The 24,756-nt window shown below is 39.2% G+C and overlaps 1 protein-coding gene across 5 annotated transcripts in view; it reads left to right on the top strand.

Annotated features, from left to right (window-relative positions):
* The first annotated feature begins 280 nt into the window (after positions 1 to 280).
* The window catches only part of Syncrip (synaptotagmin binding cytoplasmic RNA interacting protein), a 34,496-nt gene continuing 10,020 nt past the window's right edge, over positions 281 to 24,756 (top strand). For 4 of the 5 annotated variants that reach the window (XM_085827831.1, XM_085827830.1, XM_085827829.1 and 1 more), the window contains exons 1-10: positions 281 to 800; positions 2,095 to 2,254; positions 2,947 to 3,065; positions 3,180 to 3,287; positions 5,693 to 5,806; positions 5,908 to 6,084; positions 18,500 to 18,635; positions 20,174 to 20,379; positions 21,305 to 21,454; positions 21,912 to 22,033. In XM_085827831.1, coding sequence (XP_085683957.1) covers positions 2,107 to 2,254; positions 2,947 to 3,065; positions 3,180 to 3,287; positions 5,693 to 5,806; positions 5,908 to 6,084; positions 18,500 to 18,635; positions 20,174 to 20,379; positions 21,305 to 21,454; positions 21,912 to 22,033 — 1,280 coding nt within the window. In that variant the 5' untranslated portion in view covers positions 281 to 800; positions 2,095 to 2,106. The remainder of the gene's footprint in view (positions 801 to 2,094; positions 2,255 to 2,946; positions 3,066 to 3,179; positions 3,288 to 5,692; positions 5,807 to 5,907; positions 6,085 to 18,499; positions 18,636 to 20,173; positions 20,380 to 21,304; positions 21,455 to 21,911; positions 22,034 to 24,756) is intronic. The other variant, XM_085827832.1, reaches the window with a different exon arrangement.

Here is a 24,756-nt window from a genome sequence, read left to right as displayed (position 1 = left end):
TTGGGCACCCTCGGAGCCCAGGCCGGCGGTGGGGCGGTGGGGGGCGGGGAGGGCGGGGTGGGGATATGCATGTCTCCTGACAAAGAACGAGTGGGACACGCCGAGCCGGCGGCCCCGCCCGCGGAGCGCGAGGGAGTGTCCGCACAGAGGGCGGGTCTCTCATTCACTCGGCCCCTCGCTGTCGCCGCGGCGGAAGGGCGGGGTCTCTCCCCCCCCCACCGGGAGTTAGGGGCGGGGCGAGAGGCGGGGCCCGCGGGCGCGCGTCCCGCGGCGTCGTCTGCGTCGTCACGTCAGCGCGGGAGAGAGAAAGAGCGACTCGGCAGGGACTGGGGACGGGGCCGAGAGAGAGCTAGCGAGGGAGGGCGTGAAGCCAGAGAGAGCCAGAGAGGAAGAAGGGCGGCCACTCGTGTGTGAGCGGCCGCGGACGGGAGTGGGGAAGCTGGGGGAGGAGGTGCAGGGAAGGAAGGACGAAGGCCGAGAGGACAGGGCGGCTAGCGGCCGGCGGAGGTGGCGAGGGGAGAAGGAGGAGCTGTCGGAGGGCAGGGGCTGAGCTGAGGGAGTGAGGGAGAGAAGCGGACGCGCCAGGGAGGGGAGGGAAGGGGGGTCACGCGGGGGCGCGCGCGCACCGGGAGCGCGCTCGGAGGCGAGTGGAACTGGATCGGGTTTGCTGCCAGCGGCGTGAGCTTCGGCCGCCATTTTACAACAGCTCCACTCGCGCCGGACACAGGGAGCAGCGAGCACGCGTTCCCCGCCAGCCGACCCGGTCGGACAGGATTCCTCGGCCCCAGCCCTGCGGGGAGGTAACGACCGCGGGCCCCCGGGTCCGGGAGGGGAGCTCCGTGACATTGTGGAGGGTGCTTGGGGGAGGGCGGCGCGGGGAGAAACCGGCTTTTCTGGAAAATGGATTCCAAGGGGGAGAGAAGAGCACGTTGGCCGGGGCTGCCGGAGAGTAGGCCGCGGCCGCGCCGCCACTTCCTCCTCTCCCCATGTGCTGCCGCGGCTGGGCTTTGTCTGCGGCGCTCCGGGAGGAGGCGCCTCGGCAGCCCGGTGGCCCGCGCGGAGCGCGAGCGGCGGCGGCGGACTTGGTGCTGTCGTGGCCGGCGGCGCGGGAGTGGGCGGAGAGGCGCGGGGTGCTGTCCCGCGACCGGCCGGCGGGCTTGGGCGGTGCTCGGCTCCCGCGGGCGTGTGCTTGGCGGCGGAACGCCCTCCCCGCGCGGGCTGTCGGCCTCGGCGCCGCAGCCACTGCACCGAGGGGTGCGGGAGGCTGGGGGTCGCGGGCGCCCGGGAGCGCCCGGGGCGGAGAGCCATGTGTCACGGCGGAGACAGCAGCGCTTGGGGGGCGGGGAAAGCCCGTGGCCTGGTGCCGCGGCGGCCTCGGTGTTGAGGGGCGAGATGGTGCGGCTGCACGGTTCAGGGGGCTCGCACCGCGACTGCGGGTTGATGTTGGGAGGCGGTGATGACCGTCTTGGCCCGGTACTCGGTGGGTTTCCGTTGAAGGAAGTTGTAGGACATTTGAAGGCGCAGAGCACGTGTTTCTAATGGGTTCCTGGCGGCCGCAGTGGCGAGGCTGCCGCTCCGGGTGCGGAGTCGGGGGCGGGCTTTGGGGTGTGGGGGTGAAGGGTGGAGGAATTGGGTGGTGGGAAGGTGGCTTGTGTGAGCGCTTTGTTCTTCGCTGGCTGTTGTTACTGATCTATAAGCGGCAGGCGGGAAAAGCGCACTTTCTGGTTTACCTTGGAGAGAGACAAGCCCAGCGTTGCTTGCTTCACACACCTTATTCTCCGTTTTGGAACTGCTGCATGTGGCAGGCTGGGCCGGTCGCTGTGCTGATTGGGCTTCATTTGTAATAAGGATTTTCTCAGTGTTAGCAGGTGAAGTCAGGGGTGGTGCTCAGGAAGAATTTAGTGAATCGGTCCTTCTGTACCCCGAGCTCCAAAATCTGGCTTGTCAGGCGCTAGTGACTTTAAGGTTTCTTTCAAGGGAGGTTCAGGCTGGCTGGTTGTAGTTAAGTGGTAGAGAAAGTAAAGATTGGGACTGTCATTGTCCTCTATTCTGTTTGAAGATCCTAGTTTAATTTTGCTTATTGCGTTTGAACAGATCTCTGGAAACATGGCTACAGAACATGTTAATGGAAATGGTACTGAAGAGCCCATGGATACTACTTCAGCAGTTATCCATTCAGAAAATTTTCAGACATTGCTTGATGCTGGTTTACCACAGAAAGTTGCTGAAAAACTAGATGAAATTTACGTTGCAGGTAAGAACTAACACTTGCAAAATAACATTATGAAATTTTTCTATTGGATTTCTGGCTTTGAGCTAAAATAGCAACTTTTTGTGGTTTCCAATAAACATGGGAACTGGAGCTTTGCCTTGTTCTGATAGTTGGTTAATTTAGGTTTGAGCTAGAGGTTAAAGTGTAGAGGGAGGGATGAAAGGGGGGAATAGACCTCCCTAGGGGAAGGCTGTCTGGCCTGATGGATAGTATATGATAGTAGCAACAGCTGCTAAATGTTGAGAGGAGCCCATGTGACTTTTTGAGGTATTTTTATAGCAGGATTCTTGTTTAATAACTTGGTAACTGTAGGCTAGTTCTTGTCTTTCTTGGTGTGGTGGTTCCTTTTTCTAGTGGTTCTTGACATTGAGGAGAGGTTCAGTTGTTATGCTTGGTGTTTTGTTGGTTGACTTTAGGATTTGTAGGCCTGTATATTTACTGTAGAAATATTGAAGTGTTCAGGACTACTTGGACACAAAAACAGGATGTAAAATACGTTGATTCCTTTCTGTGTGGTTAAGAGGACTTTAGTATGTTTTTCATTGTATAGATAAGGGGAGGGCAAGGATGGTAGAATCTTTGTCATGTGTACCTGTATTGCCTAATACAGGACTCTGATGAAATAATTTAGAAAATTTAAAAGGTGATAACTCACTAAATTTTTTCTTCTCCAGGGCTAGTTGCACATAGTGATTTAGATGAAAGAGCTATCGAAGCTTTAAAAGAGTTCAATGAAGACGGCGCATTGGCAGTGCTTCAACAGTTTAAAGACAGTGATCTCTCTCATGTTCAGGTAATGTTAATTTCATGTCAGTGTAGAAAGAATTAAAAAATATTTTTGATGTGTTAATTTAAGTTTATTAGACATAAAATTAATGTTAAATATGAATGGTAAATGTCTTTACAGAACAAAAGTGCCTTTTTATGTGGAGTCATGAAGACTTACAGGCAGAGAGAAAAACAGGGGACCAAAGTAGCAGACTCTAGTAAAGGACCAGATGAGGCAAAGATTAAGGTATGTCCCTAAAGCTTTCTGTGGCTTTAAGTCCGTCTCAGTTATTTACTAACTGTTAAATATTCCTGAAGTGTGGCATGGGGTGTATATATTTCTAAGGTTCTTGTCTTGTAATGATTAGACTTTGGGAAGTACTATATCCAGTTTTATTTTTGTTTTTTTTCAAAGCCATTGACTTTTGTCTGGCCACTAAATCCAACCTGTGATGTCAATTCCAAATTGTAAGAAAAATTTAAAGAGGTTTTTTGTTTTGTTTTTGTGGCTAGGGTCCCAATGAATTTAGAATTTAAGAATTGTTTCTTTTATTGGGTTATTTCTACAACCATCTATGGAAAGCATAGACAATTGGAGTGAAAGTATCTTTTGTTTTAGGTTGGTTGGATTTAAGGTCAGAGAAGATTAAATGGCCTCATAATTAAGGTAGTGTTCTTGGTGAGATAGGTAAAGTTAAGAATATGGTTTATATTAGTTTTTAGTTGGTATTCTTTAGTAAGGTACCACTTCTTGAGGTAGGGCTATGGTTTAAGAAAACCAGTTGCTTAAGAAGGGCATAAATGTGTGATATTTTACCTGTATTGGAAAAGAAAGCCTAGGTCATGAGGACAAGATTGGAATATGAAGATACTTGTTAACAGAAATCATGAGTTTTACACATGATTGTGAATGAATTGAGTTTAGTTTTCCAATAAAAATGGGGTTTATAATCTCTATTGCATTGTGTCAGTGTGATTGGAAAATTTATTAAGAATTTCTGAAAAGAGTTAGTTGGTGCTAAGATTTGAACTTTGGGCCTTAATGCTCTTAACCACTGAGCCATTTCTCCATCTCTTCATAGTGTTATTATACCTTAAAGGAGTAAAATTTGAGTGCTAATGAAAAAGCTATTTAGATCATACAGCTTTTTGTGAAACTTTGATTCAAAGTTTATGAATAGCTTTTAAATTGATACATTTGCATCAATCATTTTTTTGGGGGGGAATAAGTTACATTAAGCAAACACCCTATATGTAGTCCCTCCCACAATTTTATATATAATTCACTTTGAGTAAAACAGATTACATTTTGGGGGATTGAGGTGACTCAGTCTCCAATCTCTTAACATTTTGATAAGTTTTGTGATATGGTCTTTTTACTTTGTCAGCTAATACAATAGTTTTGTTACTTAGAGAACTTTCATAGTGATAGATTATAGAGAATGGGTATTTTGTGCTTAAATGGCAAGACAGGTTACATATGTTTTTTTTGTCACTTGTATCTATCTGTAATGATGTAATAACAAGTTGAGGGAGATAAATCTAGACTTATATGGTTGTAGTTTCTTTTTTTTTTGGTTTTTTTGAGACAGGGTTTTTCTGTGTAGCCCTGCCTGTCCTGGAACTCACTCTGTAGACCAGGCTGGCCTCGAACTCTGCCTCCCAAGTGCTGGGACTAAAGGCGTGCGTGCACCACCACTGCCCGACTTATGGTTGTAGTTTCTAACTACTTTTCAAAATCATTGTGGCTATTTTTTTCTGAATGAAGCATGTTGTTTGTGACACACAACACTTTTGACAGAAAGTAATAGAAAAGCTTTTTATATAGCCTCCAAGTTTATAGACACGATTTAAGGAGTGGAGCAGTATCTTTGGAGGTGACAAAATGCCCATAAATGGTATTGTGTATCTTGGGGTGGGGTATAAGAAATCCAGAGTTGGGTAGTAATCAAATTGTTGCATTTTTAATGAGGTGTTTTTTGTTTTTTTCCCGTGTGTGTGTGTGTGTGTGTGTGTGTGTGTGTGTGTGTGTTGGTGTGTGTGTTTTGTTTTGAGACAGGATTTCTTTTTTTTTTTTTTTTTTTTTGTTTTTGAGACAGGGTTTCTCTTTATAGCTCTGGCTGTCCTGGAGCTCACTTTGTAGACCAGGCTGGCCTCGAACTCAGAAATCCACCTGCCTCTGCCTCCCGAGTGCTGGGATTAAAGGCGTGCGCCACCACGCCCGGCTCGAGATAGGATTTCTTTCTCAATGTAGTCCTGGCTGTAACTCTGGAACTGGAACTCTGTCTCTGTAGACCAGGCGGGTCTCAAACTCTGAGAGATCCACTTGGGCTCTGCCTCCTGAGTACTGGGATTAAAGCCATGCTTGCTTTTAATGAGATTTTTCTTAGCAGAGTGGATATACATCTTGCAGGTTGCTGGTGGATTGATTTTAATTTTTATTGCTCAGTAATTAACTGGCCAATAAAAACTGATATTCACAGGAATCTGAAATGTTGATGATAGATATACATAAAAGGGAGAATTCTAAAACAGATCTTATACATTTGTATGGAGGAATATTGCTAAGATAATGAGAAATATTTGAACGGGATTGACTTAAATAATTGTATTTTGTGAATGAAGCATTAATAACATTTTGAACTTTTCAAGGCACTTTTGGAAAGAACAGGCTACACACTTGATGTGACTACAGGTCAGAGGAAGTATGGAGGACCACCTCCAGATTCCGTTTATTCAGGTCAGCAGCCTTCTGTTGGCACTGAGGTAAAAAAACTTAAACTTGTACCATTTGTATTAAAAAAAAATACAGCTATTTAGTTTCCCAAAGAATTCTTCATGATTGTGAATTCATATTTATTTTCCAGATATTTGTGGGGAAGATCCCCAGAGATCTGTTTGAGGATGAGCTTGTTCCATTGTTTGAGAAAGCTGGACCTATATGGGATCTTCGTTTAATGATGGATCCGCTCACTGGTCTCAACAGAGGTTATGCGTTTGTCACTTTTTGTACAAAAGAAGCAGCACAAGAGGCTGTTAAACTGGTAAGTTGGTTTTTTTTTTCCCCCCCATGCTTAATGTCAGGTTTTTCTTATGTGTCTTATCTGGTGGTTTTTTTTTCTTTGGGGTGCCTTTTATTTTCCTATGTATATATCATAGAAATATTTGATAATATTCAGAATCTATAAGATGGTGGTACAAAATTTCTAGTTAATGCATCTGGCTTTGAGAAGTTCTGTGTAAATTTAAAGGAATTAAAAATGATGTGGCTTCCAAAGATTCCCCCTCCCCCGCCCCCCACTGGACCACATTTTTCATTCATCAGAAATTAACAAAAACACCCTTATACTTTGAATATATAAGTAAATAAACAAATAGGACAGCTATTAGAAACATTGGCTGCTCTTCCCAAGGCCCCAGGTTCAACTCTTGAGTACCCACAGGGCAATTCAAAACCATCTGTAACCCGTTTTTGGGAATTTGATGCCCTCTTCTGGAGGTACCAGGCATGTATGTGGTGTACAAATATGTGGGCCAAACACTCATATATTTAAAATAAAAAGATAGTACAATTAAAAAAAAAATCACAGAAGATATATTTCTAGATAGGAACATAAAAGATTTTTTATTTTTTGTGAGTGGGAATGTTTGATTTAGAAACAACCAGATGTTTGAGAACCTAATTTTTATTTCTTAACATTTAAACATGTTCAAAATTAGGTTTATATAACATTAATTTTCTTTTAATTCTGTGACTCAAAAAGATTGAGCAAGGTAACTGAATTTCTGTACTGAGACGAGGATTGTCATGATTGAGGCCAGCCTGGTGTGGTGAGAAACCCAATAGGAATACACACAAGTAAACAACACACCCCAGCACCAACAACAGTAATCAAAGAAAGAAAAGCTATTAACTTGAGAGCAAGCAAAGGAGTGTGTACATTGGAGAAATTGCATTAAGGATTATAAAAAAGTTTAAGTTCCGGGGTTAATTAAAACTTAATTAAATATGTTACTTTTTTGCTATGTTGCTCTGGCCTACGTGCCCTTGTTTTAGGCCGGGTAGCCTCAAACTCCCAGAGATCTTTCTGCCTCTTCCTCCACAGACCTGGTTGTATCATTTTCTGTGGACGACTCACTATCATATTTGTTAAATTTGGCTAATCTGTTTTGTGGAATCTAAACATTTAAAATATTTAGGTTGATTTCTTCTGAAAAATTTTAAAGAGGATAAAACAGGATATTTGACTTAGAAGTCCTTTAGTTTTGTGAGGTTTTTGTTTTTGTTTTGGATACTAGGTCATACTCTATAGCTCTGGCTGCCCTGGAACTCAGAGATTCTCCTGTCTCTGCCTCTGTAGTGCTATGACTAAAGGCAGACACCACTATCCTTCTAATCTTATTTTTGAAATCTGGAATTTTTACAGTCTTTTTTTTTTTTTTTTTTTTTAAGATTTGACAATACCTATATATAAAATATAACCATTGTTAACCCCCACCCCCTTTCCTTTCCCTGCTTCATACCCTTCTTTCTCACTGACTCCCTTCTTCTTACCTAGCATGAGCAGGAGGCTGTTTTCTGGAGAAATAAGTGCTTATTTTATACCACTGAAGAAAATGACATCCTTCTTCACTATAGCTGGTAACTTTCAAATGCACTTCAGGGAAGAGTTGGGACCTCCTGAGTCCTCCATCATCCTTGATGGCACAGTCTTGTACATGAGACCTCAGCTCTTCCATATCTGTGATTGCAAAGGATATACCATTTCCAGAAGTCCATGCTTCATAACACTCCCCCCAGTTTCCAACTCTTGATGGTCTTCTCCCAATTCTGTACTGCTTCCCCTAAGCCTTGGAGAGGGGATACTATGTACCATTTAGAACCAAGCAGTCAACAGTCACTTATTCTCAGCAGCTTGACCAGTTAGGAAATCTCCATTAAGCATCTTGCGTTGCTATGTAAGATGTGTTTGTGGCCAGGCATGGTGGCACACACCTTTAATCCCAACTCTTGGGAGGCAGAGGCAGCCGGGTTTCTGAGTTTGAGGCTAGCCTGGTCTACAGAGTAAGTTCCAGGACAGCGGGGTTACACAGAGAAACCCTGTCTCAGAAAACCAAACCAAACAAACAAACAAAAAGGTGTTTGTATGCCCAAGGATGAGAGCAGCACTAGTTTATGGGTATAAACATACATTTTTAGGAGCCTGGAGAGATGGCTCAGCAATAAAGGACACATACGTTCTTTTGGAGGATCCCAGTTTATTTTCTGGTATCCCATGGGGTTGCTCACAAATCTCCAGTAATTGACTCCAGGGGATCCAGCACCATCTTCTGCCTGTTTGGATATCTGTATTCAACATAGTCAAAAGAAAAAAAGAACAAAACAAAATTTAAAATGAAACCCATAAATGTTTAGAAGACAGTTTTATTAAATGTCTACATAGCAAAACATAAGTAGATGGCCAAAATCTTTGGGTCTGCCTATGACCTCCTCAGGCGTAGACAAGCTGATCAGGTTTATAGTATTGGACCTATATTCTCTTGGATGGAGGTGGCCTTATATCCAATTAGAAAGTGGTTGGTAGACTGTAGGTATTTCAGTCTTTAGTATCATGGCCTAATCGTAGCATACCTAAACTAATAATTTTGAAATACTGTAAAGTTGAGAATTTACTAAAAGGATTTTTTGTAGCCCAAGGATAACCTTGAACTTGCTATGTATTCCTGATCCTCCTGACTCCACCTCTCAAGAGCGCCATGACTGGTTCAAAATCTGATTTTCAGATTTGCTATGCTCACCACCATTTTTAAACAGACCTCAAGGAGAAAAATAAGTACATTTTGGAGTTCTCTATTGCTTGCATCTATGTCCTGTCCTAATGAGTAAAATTGAATGTGTAGGTTTACCTTTAAAGTATATTTCTTGAAACAAAATAGATCTCTTTAAAGAGAATTCAGGAATTTAGGAATTTTTATTTTTGATAATAATTTTTGATAATATGGCTTTCCTTCTTAAAAGACTGCTTCTCATTCAGAGGGAATGATAAAACTCTGCAGGGAGCTATTCATTGGTAGCCTGGCAAACCTTTGAGCTGCTAAAAGTTTACTTTTGTCAGTTGAGGTGAAATGAAGGACTGTAAAAAGAAATACTTTAGCTTATCTTCCTAGGACTAGGATGAGGACTTAGTGACCTACTAGTGTTGCTATACCAGCACCCATGTAAACAGCAGGCTTGGTGATCAATTTGTATATCGCAAGCCCTGGGGGATGGGAACAGAGAATCTCTTTAGCTCGTTTGCCAGCTATTTCTAGTCTGTGAGCTCCATACAGATTCACTGAGAAATCTAGTCTCAAAAGATGAGAATTGATAAAGGAAGATACCCAGTATCAACTAGACTGCATGCACACTGTATATATATGTATACACAACACATTAAAAACATCATTTGCTTGGGGTATAAAAATAACACCACTTTTGCTAGGTGGCAATAAAGTAGCTTAAAAAGTTTTTTTTTTACATGTATGGGTGTTTTTCCTGCATGTAAATCTGTACCACTTGTGTGCCTGGTGCCGGTGGAGGCCAGAAGAGGGTGTCGGATCCCCTGGAACTGGAGTTAACAGAGGATTGAGAGCTGCCAGGTGGGTGCTGGGAGTTGAACTTTGGGTCATCTAGAAGAGAAGTTGATGCTCTTAACCACTGAGCCATTTCTCTAGCCTCTAAACAACAACATCAACAATAAGAACAAAAAACCCCAAACCTGTAAAGGTTGAAGTAGTCACATAAATGAAGACAAAGAGCCAACTTACTCAAGCAAAGCTAATAGAGAATTTTAGTGACCAGAAGTCACACGAGGGTGTCTGATCCTGTGAAACTGAGTTACGGGTAGCTATGAACCACTCATGTAGGGACTTAACCTGGTTCATCTGCAAAAAGTCTCGCAGTTCTCTTAAATAACAGGCCAACTTTCCATGCCTGTAGACTACCTTTTTGCTCATACTCTTCACTTGTAGATGAGTTCAAGAAGCCACAGAGAAAGGGTAAATAGTGACAATATGTAACCTATTAACATGATTTTGAGTACCAGTGAATAGGCTGAGATGTTTTAGTTTAGAAAACTCCATGGTTTAACAAGTCCAATCTAAGATTGTATTATTATAGTTTACTTATATAGTTTTAACATGTATCATGTATTAATAAACAGAATATATTTTAAGTCTTAATGTAGAGATTTAACGTAGATGACCATATAGTGTTTTTGATTGGTCTATGAACTCTCATTCTTAACCTTTCTACCTTTCTAGGTTTTTAAATGGGGCATAACGTTTTACTTCTGGATAAATAGAAGTTGCAATTTAATGCTTTTTAAAATGATACATATATATGTTTATACATGTATGTATAAAAGTACACGTAATATATGTCTACACATATATACATGAATAAATATACATGCATAGGCATATATGAATATATGTGTAGCTGTCATGTGGGTGCTGGGAATTGAACCCTGATCCTCTAGAAAGCAGCTGATGCTCTTAACTGATGAGCCTTATCCCCAGTACCTAAATAGGAAATCATTATTGTGCAGAGGATTTAGAGGTCTACTTTAAGATGAAAATAACTACATTTTAGAGGGAATGAAATGTTTGAAACACACAAATAAAAATTCAACTTGACTTAGTTTTTTTCTACTTAGTGGGAATGAGCATGCTCTTCCTAAATTTCTCAATAGAACATACTTTAGAAACATACAATAGAACATACTCTAGAAATTGTCCTGATTTGGGTCACATCTTGAGGTTCTGTTTGAGTTACAAATCTGATCAAGATGAATGTCTATGTAATTGAAATGTCAGTCTAGTTATACACAAACATCGAGAAACTGTCTCTGTTGTGTTATCTATTCATAGATAAAATTGGGACTTTTTTTCTTCTATATTGTGTCTTGAGAAACATGTTAAAAGTATTTGGATATTAAACAAATTTGTAGTGGTTTGTTTTCCTAGGATGAAAATTATTTTAATCTAGGCATGGTGGGATGCTATGTGTGGTGGCCTTTATTGCTTTTGAGGAGAGGCATATAGATCTCCTGTAAGGTCCTGTCTCAAAACAAGACAAAAAAAAATCCAAATTACTACAGATTATAATTTTGCATTTTTTTTTTTTTTTTTTTTTTTGAGACAGGGTTTCTCTGTATAGCGCTGGCTGTCCTGGAACTTTCTCTGTAGACCAGGCTGGCCTCGAACTCAGAAATCTGCCTGCCTCTGCCTCCCAAGTGCTGGGATTAAAGGCGTGCACCATCACCGCCCGGCTTATAATTTTGCATTCTTTGTGGTTTATCTATAAAACTGAGCTAATCTTTATTAGCTAAAGAAAAGTCATGAGGTTTCTTTTGAAAATATTTATGTTTCAGTTGGGCATGGTGGCACACACCTTTAATCCAGTACTTGGTATGGAGGAGTGGGTGGATCTCTTGAGTTTGAGACCAGCCTGATCTACAGATTAAGTTCCAGGACAGCCAGGGCTACCCAGAGAATCCCTATCTTGAAAGTCTACACGTATTTAATACGTATTTAGATGTGTGAGTGAGAGAGAGAAGGAGTTTGTGTGTGTGTCTGAGTGAGTGTTTGAAAAAGTCATATACTATATTTTGATTATATTCACATTATTCTCCCTAACTCTACTCAGATCCATTCCTACCTCTATATTTCTCTCCCCTAATTTCTGTTCTTTTCTTTTTTTCTTTTACTTTTTTTTTTGGTTTTTCGAGACAGGGTTTCTCTGTGTAGCCCTGGCTGTCCTGGCACTCACTTTGTAGACCAGGCTGGCCTCGAACTCAGAAATCCGCCTGCCTCTGCCTCCCGAGTGCTGGGATTAAAGGCGTGCGCCACCACGCCCGGCTTCTTCTTTTACTTTTTTAAGTATAAGGTCTTATTAAGTAGTTTTGGCTGGCCTTGAACTATCTGCCTCTGCCCCCTGAGTATTTGAAATTAAAGGCAAGTGTCAGGTCCAGCTTTGAAAATTTTTATTTATTTATTTATTTATTTATTTATTTATTTATTTATTTATATTTTTGGTATTTTGAGGCAGGGTTTCTCTGTATAGCCCTGGCTGTCCTGGAACTTACTCTATAGACCAGGCTGGCTTCGAACTCAGAAATCCAACTGCTTCTGCCTTCCAAGTGCTGGGATTAAAGGTGTGTGCCACCACTACCTGGCAAAATTTTTATTTTTCATTTAAAAATATTCATTGAGTGCAGTTTGTGCTGCCTATATACTTCTGGGTGTGAGGGTCATCTACTGGAATATGGTCAACCTACCAAGGGTCATATCCCCTTAAAAGGAAGCTTGAGTCCCTTTACCCCAGAAGCCACTAATTACCCATACATGCTCATTTAGGAATGGGGACAGTGAGCCTTTTGCTTCTCCATGCTATCTTGATCTTGTGTATTCTTCAGTCATTTTTGACTTTCTGCCTTTTGTTGATAGAGGTCCTAGTTGTGACTGAGATCTCAGGTGATTCTTAATCTTTATACGTTATGGAGTTGTGAGTTTCTGTCTTAACCACCATCCATTGCACAAAGAAAGTTTTCTTTTGAGTTCTGAGAGCTGCACTAGTACTTGAGTGTAGAGAAATGTATTTAGGGTGCAGTTTATCTGAATGTGTAAAGACTTGAATGAGTAATGAGTAATCTGTGAGGCCTTAAAGCTTACTAGCATAGCTTTAGTGTAGTACTGGGTTTCTTAATCTGGCTTCCTACCATAAACCAGGCATAACAATTTAAGCAGATAGTATACATAAAGGCAGGAGGAACAGAAGTTAGAGGATATCTATGTCTATTTAACAGCTTTGGATAGGTAGCCTAGTTGTTTGAATTATGATTTCTAGACTCAAATTTTTTTTTTAATGGATGGGTGGGTATGTATGTAGCACATTGCAAGACATGTGTTCGTAGAATTTTTTTTTTTTGTGAGATAGTGACCCACAAGGTAGTCCGATCTAGCTTGGAACTGCCAGCCTCTGTCCCCACTTTGAATTATTTCAATTAAAACAGTGTCACTGTGTAGCTTCTGGGTGAATAAACTAACTAGTCTCGTTATTTTAATTCCAGGATTTTGACATGTGAATAACTTGGAATGACTTTCTAGTATCCACATGGAATAATTTTAAATGTGGTACAATGTTCAGTTGTAGGGCTTAGATTAATGGGTGATGATATTTGCATGCTTATATCTCTATGAGATCGTTAAGAATACGATATTTTGGATTGTCAAAAATCAGGAAATAGGGTTGGGGATGTAACACAGGAGATATCAAAAAGAATTCATAAAGTTTTTCCTTTTGATAATACATAAATCAAGTGTGTGATGCATACCTATAATCTTAGCACCCGGAAGGAAGAGCGGGCAGGAGGAGCAGAAGTTAGAGGTTATCTTTGTCTTCTTATCTAACAGCCTTGAATATGTGAGACAAAAAACAATGTAGAACCAAAACCCAGGGATTGGAGATGTTGCTTAGCTATCATGAACACATACTGTGCTCACAGAGGACCCAGATTTTGCTTATAGTATCCATTTAGTGGCTCATCACCATTTGTAACTCCAGTTCAAGGAGATCCAAGACCCTCTTCTGACTTCTGCTGTTTGTTACCAGGCACATAAACAAAGCCAAAACACTTGTACATGTAAAATAAATACAGCCTTACCCCAATAACAACAAAAGAAGCAAAATCTAAGAAACCAAAACTAGGAAAGTGGACAGAAAAGTGTGTATATTTTGTCTTATGCTGGTAAAGTGGAGCCAATGGATGGTGGCTGCAGGGTCTATGACAGTACACCGGAGTGAAAATAACCTGGTGAAAAATACTCTGGCTAATTTCTGGGTTAACACTGATAGATGAGATGTCTGCTTGCATATTGACAATTAATTTTATTAGTATTGACTTTTTGGGAGAGGGTTTTACCTCCAGCCTCCTTTTAGACACTCAAACCACATACCTTTGTGTTTTGTCTAGTGGTTTGTAGTTAAAGCATGTCGGAGGCCAAGGATCTTGATGTGAGTTTTTGAGGCTAATTTGTGTTGTTACAGGATCTTGGCAAACACAAACATGAATACATAAAGTACATGGATTTGTGTATATACTGCCATCATGGGTGTATAACCATAAATGGCAGCTGGTAAAACAGATCCATGAAATATTTTACCAGGAATTTAGAAAATAGTTGAGAAATTACTAAATTGTATACAGTTTTCGTTATTAAATTACAGCACATAGAGCACAGTACTTTGTTTATTCTCACTGCCTTCTGTGTTTCTCCCTGGCTAGTCTACTTCTTTCCCTTTCTGCCTTCATGTCACATGTGTTTATAAGTTGTATAGTCATTATATGAGAGCAAATATCAACATGACAATTTATATTACAGATTATAAATTGTTGACTTTAGAGAGTTTATGTTGACAGTATAGGTTATCTATTTACAACTGAAGTACAAGCAAATGGGGCAAAAGATAAAGGAGAAAGGTAAAAGGATAGTTCACTTGGTTAGAGTTGGTAGATGAAGCTTGAAAGATTGAGTAGCACAATGAATGAAATATGGCTAGTTGCAACAGTGGAAAAAGTAGAAGATAAAGCTTCTTTAACAAGTGACAGAAGGTGGTTGCTTATAAAACTCAAAGCTCTTGCTTATTATTAAAGTTTTGAGCCTTGGAGTGGGTAGCATAACACGAATGGTTGAATAATGGAAAGAAAGCCTTTGAATGAAAAAAACTTAAGGCCAAATGAAAGATTACAACAATAGAAAGAGATCACAGGTTTTGAAGAAAAAGATTGTAGTTTGGAGTAACCACTTGAATCACAATTCAAACCTGACATTGTTAAATTTGTGTGTGTTTTGTCTTACCTGTGTGAGTGAGACTATGTGCAGGTGGTCATTGAGAGACAGTTTTTGTCTTGTGTGTGTGAGAGAATGCACAGGTGCTCTTTAGACATACTGTGTTGTGGGTGCCTGTGTGCATATGCTCACAGCTGCTCATGTGCCACCGTGCTTACAGAGCTGGTAAAAGCACAATCTTAGGTGTTGGTCAGTCTTCTTCTTGGACCTTATTTAGATTACGGTATCTTTGTGGTTTGCAGTTACGTATGCCAGGCTAGCTGGCCAGTGATTTTTTTTTTTCCCCAGGGATTGTCCTGTCTCAGCCTCCTATCTCTGTAGATGTGCTGTTATTATAGTGCTACTGTGATGACTTTACATGGATTCTGGGTATGAACGCTGGGCCCTATGTTGGGTTGGCAAGCACTTTACCCTCCTGAGCCATCTCCCCACATTGATGAATTGTCAGAATTTTATTCTTGGTCATCTCACTAGCAATTGCTGGATTTTTGAAACTTTGTTGAGATCCATCCCATTTTGTTAAATATGAACATTTTGCTCATCCTTCATACCACCATGCTGTACTGATAGTAATAGCATGAAAGTGCCAGTGTCTCAAGTTAGAGCCTGTCATTTTAACTTAGACCTCATAAAATCAGGTTATTTGTACTCTTGCTATTGACTCAGGGTTGCTTGCCGCAACTGAGGCATGTATTCCCTTTGCTCTCTCTCCTTGTCTCCCCCCCCTTCTGTCCTTTGTAGTCTGTCTGTATAACCCATGCTGGTCTCCTGCCTCAGCCTTCCAAATGCTAGAATTACAGGTGTGTATCACTGCCCTCAGCTTTTTGTTCAGTCAAATATGGGTGAAAAAGTAAGTTTTATTCAATAAATTACAACAAATCTTATTGTTCACAGAAATTTGTCAATCTTGAAATCATATTTTTATTCAGTGTTGATGCAGGCATGATGTGATAGTTTAGAAGGAAGGACATGGTTTTTTGTGGCTAATAGAAATATTCATTACTTAGAAGCGGCATTATAATGGTGGCTGAAGGAAGTACTTGCTACTTCACAGATAGGTGGCTTCCCTTAAGGTTTTATTTTTTTCTCTTAGACATGGGGTCTCTACAATTGGGAGGGCAGCCTGGTCTGGTTTAGAATTAGTTTCAGTCTTGGCTATCCTGAAACTAATTCTAAACCAGACCAGGCTGCCCTCCCAATTCCAACAAAGAGGTCTACTTACTGTGCCTCTGGAGAGCTGGAATTAAAGGTGTGGGTGGATATCACACCCAACCCTTAGATTTTCTTTTTTTTAAAGAATTATTTATTTTATATATACAAGTATATTGTAGCTGTCTTCAGACACACCAGAAGACAGCATCAGGTATCATTACAGATGCTTGTGAGCCACCATATGGTTGCTGGGAATTGAACTCAGGACCTCTCGAAGAGCAATGTTCTTAACTGCCAAGCCATCTCTCCAGCCCTAGATTTTCTGATAGCTATTGCTTTGATGAAACTTTTGTCTTGCCTTTCCTAGGTTTATTCTAAGGATTTTGATTGCTTTCAATAATAATTTGTTGGTTTAACCAAGACAGTTTTTTCTTTTCTCTTTTGCTTTTGATACAGGGTTTCGTTATGTATCCCTGGCTAGTCTAGAGTTCATTGTGTAGACCTGGCTGGCCTCTTCACCTGCTTTGCCTCTGGAATACTAGGAGTAATAAAGGCATGCCATAACTTTTTTTTGTTCAGTTAAGACCAGATGACCAAATTAAAAGCAGTTAATACCACTAAGGAAATCCAACCTCCAACTCTGTTTTTTAAGGTTTAGAGGTTCAAAACTTATGTGTCTGGAAAACTCTGTATATAAAGAAATAAAAACTAGCTTTGAGTTTTAGGATCTCTGGGTATAGTAAACAGAGACTTGAATTTCAGCACTAGTGTTTTATGTGAATGGGTGTCTTGCCTGCTATGTATGTGAACCATGTGTGTCTGCTGTGTATGTTCATTGTCAACTGCAGACCAAGATGAGGGCACTGGAGCCCCTGGAACTGGAGCCATTGTATGGGTGCTGGAGTAACCCTGAGTCTGGAGGAGTAATAAGTTCTTTTAAGTGCTGAGGCATCTTTTTAGCCCTAAGATTTTTTTTTCAGTAGGCAAAAACTGAAACTTTAAAAGTCATGTGTTTGATATGAAAATGGAGAATTAGATGTGAATCTGTAATTAGTTTGATCATGAAGGTAGGTATCTGTTCTGAACTATAGATAAAATATGTGAACTTTAATTTTGATTATTTAGTGATGAACAAGGTGATAGGTCTTTATCCTTTGATTTTATTGTATATTTAGTAAAAATGAAATGGAGAGATAAGGTTAAATTTAGAATTAAAAAAAGCTCATCTTTCAACTTAAGTTCTTTTATTTATTTTTGTATTCTTTATTGAAACTTACTACAAGAGGATGTGGGAATGAGAAAATGTGTTTATGTTATGGTTACCTTGGAGGGAGGAAACCTGATCATCTTGAATGGGATTTCCTTGAACTTGAACAACTGAATGGATGAATGATTTTTAGAGGTTAAGATACTGTGGAATCAGTATTACAGTATTCAATAAACTAAACAGGTATTAAAACCATGATTTTGTTTGGTGTTTAAGTGTTTGGTGATTTCAGATTATCATTCTTTCTTTCTTTTTTTGTTTTTTTTGTTTTTGGTTTTTATTTGAGACCGGTTTTCTCTGTGTAGCCCTGGCTGTCCTGGAACTCACTCTGTAGACCAGGCTGGCCTCAAACTCAGAAATCCACCTGCCTCTGTCTCCCATGTGCTGGAATCAAAAACTTGCTCCACCACTGCCCCGCTATTATTCTTTCTAAAATAGGAATTAACAGTAAAGTGTTTATTTTATTATTGGATATTTTACAAAAAAATTCATTGGCATCCCTATACATTTCTAGAATGTAATTTGATCACGTCCAAACCTGTTTCTTTTTACCCCACCTTGTATCTTTTTCTTTTTTCCTTCTGCATTCCTAAGAGTTCACCTTTTTATATGCTTTTCCTATAAGGAAAAGATAGACTTTTTAAAAACTGATAATACACGATACAAAGTGTTGTTAAAAGTTTTTCTTTAGCCGGGCGTGGTGGCGCACGCCTTTAATCCCAGCACTCGGGAGGCAGAGGCAGGCGGATTTCTGAGTTCGAGGACAGCCTGGTCTACAAAGTGAGCTCCAGGACAGCCAGAGCTTTAAGAGAAACCCTGTCTCGATAAACAAAAACAAAAAAAACAAAAACAAACGAACAAACAAAAAAAAAAAGAGTTCAGGCTGCTCTTCCAGAGAACCCAGGTTTGATTCCCAGCCCCCACATGGTGTGGCTCACACTTGTTCCAGGGCACCTGACACCCTCTTCTAGTCTCCAAGTGCACAGACATGTACACAAATATATATGCAAGCAAAATAATCATAAAATAAAAAATAAACCTTTAAAAAAGTTTTTCTTTTGGGGAAAAATAAGTTTTGTTGGCCAATGATTGAGAATCTTTACAGTTAATAGCAAATTGATAAACATGGTATACCTTTTCTCTTTCAGTATAATAATCATGAAATTCGTTCCGGGAAGCACATTGGTGTCTGCATCTCAGTTGCCAACAATAGGCTTTTTGTGGGCTCGATTCCTAAGAGTAAAACCAAGGAACAGATTCTTGAGGAATTTAGCAAAGTGACAGGTAAGTTGGATTTAATTAGCGAAATGTACAATTTTTTTTAGTAAGGAAGAAAACGTGTGTGTGTGTGTGTGTGTGTGTGTGTGTGTGTGTGTGTGCGCGCGCGCGCGCGCGCCAGGTATTGCTCTAAACATTTGGGGGAGAAAACCCTCTTAATTTTCACCTCAGCTTTATGAATTAAGTAACATTGTCATTTAGAGAAGCAAACACTGGGTTGGAGAGATGGCTTGGCAGTGAAGAACACTGGAGGACCAGAGTTGGATTTCTAGGACCTACTTGATTGCTCTTTTCTGTCTTCTGGCCTTTGCAAGCATCAGACACAGACATATCTTCAAGTAGAACATCTATATACACAAATTTAAAGAAGAAAAGATAAAGCAAGTGCAGGTAGAGGTTTAGGGGAGTAATTTTATGGCATTTAAGATAGTTTAGGACTACAGGATTAGGGTGTTCATCTAGGGTTGACAAAGCCTTCAGTTTGATTCCTATCACTGCATAAAAGCCAGATAATAGAGTTCCAGGCACACCTGTCAGTCAGTATGTGGGAAGAGGAGGCAAGGTAGTTGCAAGTTCAGGGTAGTAGTCTGCTGCATAGTGAGTTGAGGCCAGATTGTTCTGTATGAGACCCTGTCTAAAATTTTACACAGAAGACAAATTCAGATTTAGGAATATAACTGGAATTTGAATATAATCTGAAAAATGATTGGATGTCTTTTGTATGTATTTCTGTTTTTTATATGTTGTTAATTGTCAGATATTAAGGAGGATTGAGTGCTTTAAGCAGAGATGTTAATATGGTATTTTTTTGAATTGAACTCTGTGTACAGTGTTTAGAAAGTTAGTCTGCTAAGTATTTAGAAACAGAAAAGTGTTTGGTAGTAGCAGTATATCTTACTGTTTTTCTTTGAAGTAATGCAATTGATAGTTGAGAGCAGAAGTCATTTAAATAACTTTTTAGACCTAGCAAAATTGTGGGACCTTTATTCAGAAACACATAAAAACCAAGCACTGTGCATATATTTCATTGGTAATGTTTTTGCTTATGCTGAAGACCTGGGTTCTTGTACATGTCACTACTCCTTCTCAAATAGAATTTTAGTGTAATGAATTAGTTTAACTATGTTTGACAACGCTTGCTGACATTTTTCTAGATTATAGAAGCTTTTTTTTTTTCCCCCATTTTCCTCTGATGGATTTAGTGGAATTAAAATGGTCCTTGGGGCTAGTTAAAAAAACTTTGCTTTTGTTGGTTTAAAATTTGGGCAACTTTGATATGGAAAGTTATTGGAGCCTTTCCTTTGAAAGTATGTTTTCATTATATACTTGGGGTTGGTTTCAAATTTATGACCCTTCTTAACCTCCTAAGTGTTGAGATAATAGGCAATGCATGTCTTTGGTCCTTTTCAAAATAATCATCCTTTGTCAAAGTGTCTAGTTTAGAAAATAAGATTATTTCTCATTTTTATTTAAATAGTATCTTGGTTAAACAAGGCTATTGCTGTTACATGTTTTTGTTATTGTTCTGGAATGTTTAATTTTAGAGGGTCTCACAGATGTCATTTTATACCACCAACCTGATGACAAGAAAAAAAACAGAGGCTTTTGCTTTCTTGAATATGAAGATCACAAAACAGCTGCCCAGGCAAGACGTAGGCTAATGAGTGGTAAAGTCAAAGTCTGGGGAAATGTTGGAACTGTTGAGTGGGCCGATCCTATTGAAGATCCTGATCCTGAAGTGATGGCAAAGGTAATTTTACAATAATTATTTTTTTGTGGACTTAGTAGGAGGGGCTTGAGATATAATACATATAAAAAAATTGTATGCCTTGTTTTAAGTGATTGTTTTTGATGGTAAAAGTGTAGTTCCTGATCCTGAAGTGATGGCAAAGGTAATTTTACAATAATTATTTTTTTTGTGGAGTTAGTAGGAGGGCTTGAGATATAATACATATAAAAAAATTGTATGCCTTGTTTTTTTTTTTTTTTAAAGATTTATTTATTTATTATATGTAAGTACACTGTAGCTGTCCTCAGACACTCCAGAAGAGGGCGCCAGATCTCGTTACGGATGGTTGTGAGCCACCATGTGGTTGCTGGGATTTGAACTCTGGACCTTCGGAAGAGCAGTCGGGTGCTCTTACCCACTGAGCCATCTCACCAGCCCATGCCTTGTTTTTTAAGTGATGGTTTTTGATGGTAAAAGTGTAGTTTGCTAAGCAATTAGACTTATACACTAAGAAATGCGTGTGTGTATGGAAAGTGAAAATAGAAATCTCTTAATAGAATTATGTTTAAACTACCTTTTTTAGGAGCTGCATCACTTAAGTTTCTGATCCTCTATAGTCTCTCTCACACACACACACATTTGTATTATCTCTCACACATTTGTATTAAAAAGTTGTAATCCCAATATGTGTGTAGTTTTACTTCGTTTTAGCTTACTTACTAATGATAAGTGAGTACTGTTCAAAGTATAACTTGTTTAATATCTGTTTTTTGAGGCCTCTTTGATTTGACCAGGAACCGCACTCCTTATTACTTACTAAGAGGAGTTAAAACTTATGTTCTTTTAGTGGTTGTAATTTTAGTTAATTTATAGAATTTATGCTTTTGGAAATTGAACTCTGGTAATATTTAGGAAATTTGATTTTTTTTTTTTTCCTTAATTTCAGGTAAAAGTGCTGTTTGTACGTAACCTTGCCAACACTGTAACAGAAGAAATTTTAGAAAAGTCGTTTAGTCAGTTTGGGAAACTGGAACGAGTAAAGAAGCTAAAAGATTATGCTTTCATTCATTTTGATGAGAGAGATGGTGCTGTCAAGGTAAATAAGTTGTAGACATTCCATAGGCATCTAAATTAAAACAACATTTTTAGTCTTAAAAGTCTATGTGCTTTAGAAATTGGAGGCAAAGTTCAGGTTATGAAGTCTGTTCAAGCTTGGTAGTGGTCGTGGTACATGCCTTTAACCCAGGACTCGTGAGGCAGAGCAAGATCTCTCTGAGTTCAAAGCTAGCCTAGTCTACAGAAACAGTGAGTTCTAGGATTGCAGAGGAGATGCAAAGGAACCTGGTCTTGAAAAACAAATCCATTTAAGCAAATATTTATTGGTCTCACTATTTTTAAAATAAAAATAGTGAAAAGGAAAATCTTTTAATAAAGCCAAATCTTTTTTGTCTAATTGACTGAGGCTTTCAGAGTTAATGGTAAATATTTTTAAATTTTAAAATTATAATTATTTTGAAAGGGCTTCTTTCACATTGATCATTATCTTTTTAAAGGCTATGGAAGAAATGAATGGTAAAGACTTGGAGGGAGAAAATATTGAAATTGTTTTTGCTAAGCCACCAGATCAGAAGAGGAAAGAAAGAAAAGCTCAGAGGCAAGCAGCAAAGAATCAAATGTGAGTAAAAATAATATAACTTAAAGAAAATTATACATGTAATTTTGGTATGTTACTAAAACATACCAAATCTATGAACTACCTATCTTTTAAAAATAATTTGAAACAAGAACTTTGGGTAATATAGAAATGCCATATATCTAAATAAATGTTTAGTAAGGTCTTGCTACGACAATTCCAAGTACCTGATACTTGATCAAAGGGAAGTAAGTAAGGTTCATGTATAATGCTCTTTCTCTCTCTGTCTCCTTTTTAAAAAGGTGGGAGCCTTCACACCTTTTTTTTTTTAAGATTTATTTTTATATGAATACACTAACTGTCTTCAAATACACTAGTAGAGGGCACTGGATCTAATTACTGATGGTTGAGAGTCACCATGTGGTTGCTGGGAATTGAACTCAGGACCTTTGGAAGAACAGTTAGATCTCTCCAGCCCCATAATTCTTTTGAAAGTACCATGCATCTTAGTGATCTATGACTTAATATTTTGGTAAAAAAATGTAGGGAGCCCCTCATCTTTTTTTTTTTTTTTTTTTTTGAGACTGGGTTTCACTGTGTTGCACTAGCTGACTTAGAGCTTGCTTCATAGACCAGGGTGGCCTTGAACTCACAGGGATCTACTTGCTTATACCTCCTAAGGGCCTACTTGAGATTTCTTCTTGGAGAGGAGTAGAATATAAAATCTGAGATTGTTACCTTTGTATCAAAGAAAGAGATACAGAGATTCATTTACAAATACATCATCTCAAAGATTGCATGTGATAGTGGATAGACATTTGGTAATTACTATAGGTCATAATAAATATTAAAACAGATGGCTCAGTGGTTAAGGATGTTTGCTGCACTTTTAGATAACTTTCAGAGTTGAGTTCCTAACATCCATATCTGGTATCTTATAATCTACTGCTACAACTCTAGCTCATACTGATGCCTATCTGAATACTTGTATGCATACACATTGGTGCATATACACACACACAAAAGGTCTTAGAAATAGATCTGTGGGACTGGTGAGATGGCTCAGTGGGTAAGAGCACCTGACTGCTCTTCCAAAGGTCTGGAGTTTAAATCCCAGCAAGCACATGGTGGTTCACAACCATCCGTAACGAGATCTGACTCCCTCTTCTGGAGTGTCTGAAGACAGCTACAGTGTACTTACATATAATGAATTAATTAATTAAAAAAAAAAAGAAATAGATGTGTGATGACTTGTATTGGTTGGAGACACTTTTATAGAGGGCCTACCAGAAGGTATGTATTAAGGAAAGGAAAGGAGAGGAGAAGCCCATAAGATTGCTCAGTGAGTAAGGGAACTTGCTGTTAAACTGTTGTCCTGAAACCATGTAAATAGAAAGCTCACCCTTTGTTAAAAGCTGTCCTCATTCCTCCATATACACATTACTACCTGTGCATGCACAAACACAACAAAATCCTTTTAAGAAAGAAAAGTAGATGTTACTAAGATGTCAGTAAGAAGAATCAGTATTGACTATCAAGCCTGGAGATTAATAGGAGCTTTCATAGTGCAACATAAAAGAGTCAGCTTTTGGTTTTGGTGGTGTGCACACTGGGTGGGATATGCGCCCCCATGATGCACACACCTATTTTTGCAAGAGTGAAGGAAACTTTGCTGAGTAAGAATTGAAGGCAACACTTTACAAATTATTAGGGAGAAAGAAAGGTAATTCTTGTTTAGTCTAGAATTCTTAATTGTATATCTAAGTACAGTTTTTTTGTGCGATGCAAAAGACAAGGAAGATCCTTTTATGTATACCTGCTACTATTTTATAAAGAAGTGACTATTCTAGTTTACAGTTAAGTGTCTAGGTAGATGATTGTATGCTCTGAATCTTAATCTCTTAAAGGCTAAATTGGGATCAAACTGAATTTTTAAGATCTTTTATGTAAAAGTTTTCTCATTGTGATCCATACTTGTTTTGATGGTAGAGTATAAAACAAAGAAGAGTTTGTTTTGCATCCTAATTCTCAAACCTTTGAATATTCTCTATGCATCGATAGTTTCATATTTCTTTTAGAAAACAATTATAGAGGCAGTAGAATATAAGAAATTATATTAGATTTGGATTAGAGAAGTTAAATTTGACTTGATAAAAACAGTAACTTTTGTTTATAAACCCACATGATATCTCTGAATTAGTCTTTTACTCAGAGATAAGAAAACTCTTGACATGGAAGTTAAATGCCTAAGATCAGTCACACAACAATTAGTGTAGAGATGGCATTGAAGTACAGCAGTCTTTCTGGCCCCATAATTTCTACACCTAGCCACTTAGGCCAAGGCTTCTCTTTCTATTACTGATGGTTTGGGTTTGTATGTGTGTTTTTATTGGAAGACATTTGACAATATCTTACTTTTTCTAGATAGTGGTATAGTACCCAGTTTTGTCCTTAGACATTACCTTATGTACCCATTGGTAGGAGTGGGAACCAGAACCATTATCATTGGTGAGAATTATTTCATAGATTAGCATTTGGCTTTTGTTCCTTCTGTCAGAGAAAAGATAATTGGACTGGGTAGATGGCTCAGCGGTTAAAGAGCACTGACTGCTCTTCCAGAGTTCTGAGTTCAAATCCTAGCAACCACATGGTGGCTCACAACCATGTGTTATGAGATTGGATGCTCTCTTCTGGTGTTTCTGAAGATAGCTACAGTGTACTTACGTATATTAAACAAATAAATTTTTTTTTTAAAAGAAAATTTA

Source organism: Mus caroli, unplaced genomic scaffold, assembly GCF_978045245.1.
Source record: "Mus caroli unplaced genomic scaffold, Mus_caroli_1 scaffold_11, whole genome shotgun sequence".
In the NCBI taxonomy this organism is placed as follows: Eukaryota; Metazoa; Chordata; class Mammalia; order Rodentia; family Muridae; genus Mus; species Mus caroli.
This window is presented reverse-complemented; position numbering and strand designations above follow the sequence as displayed.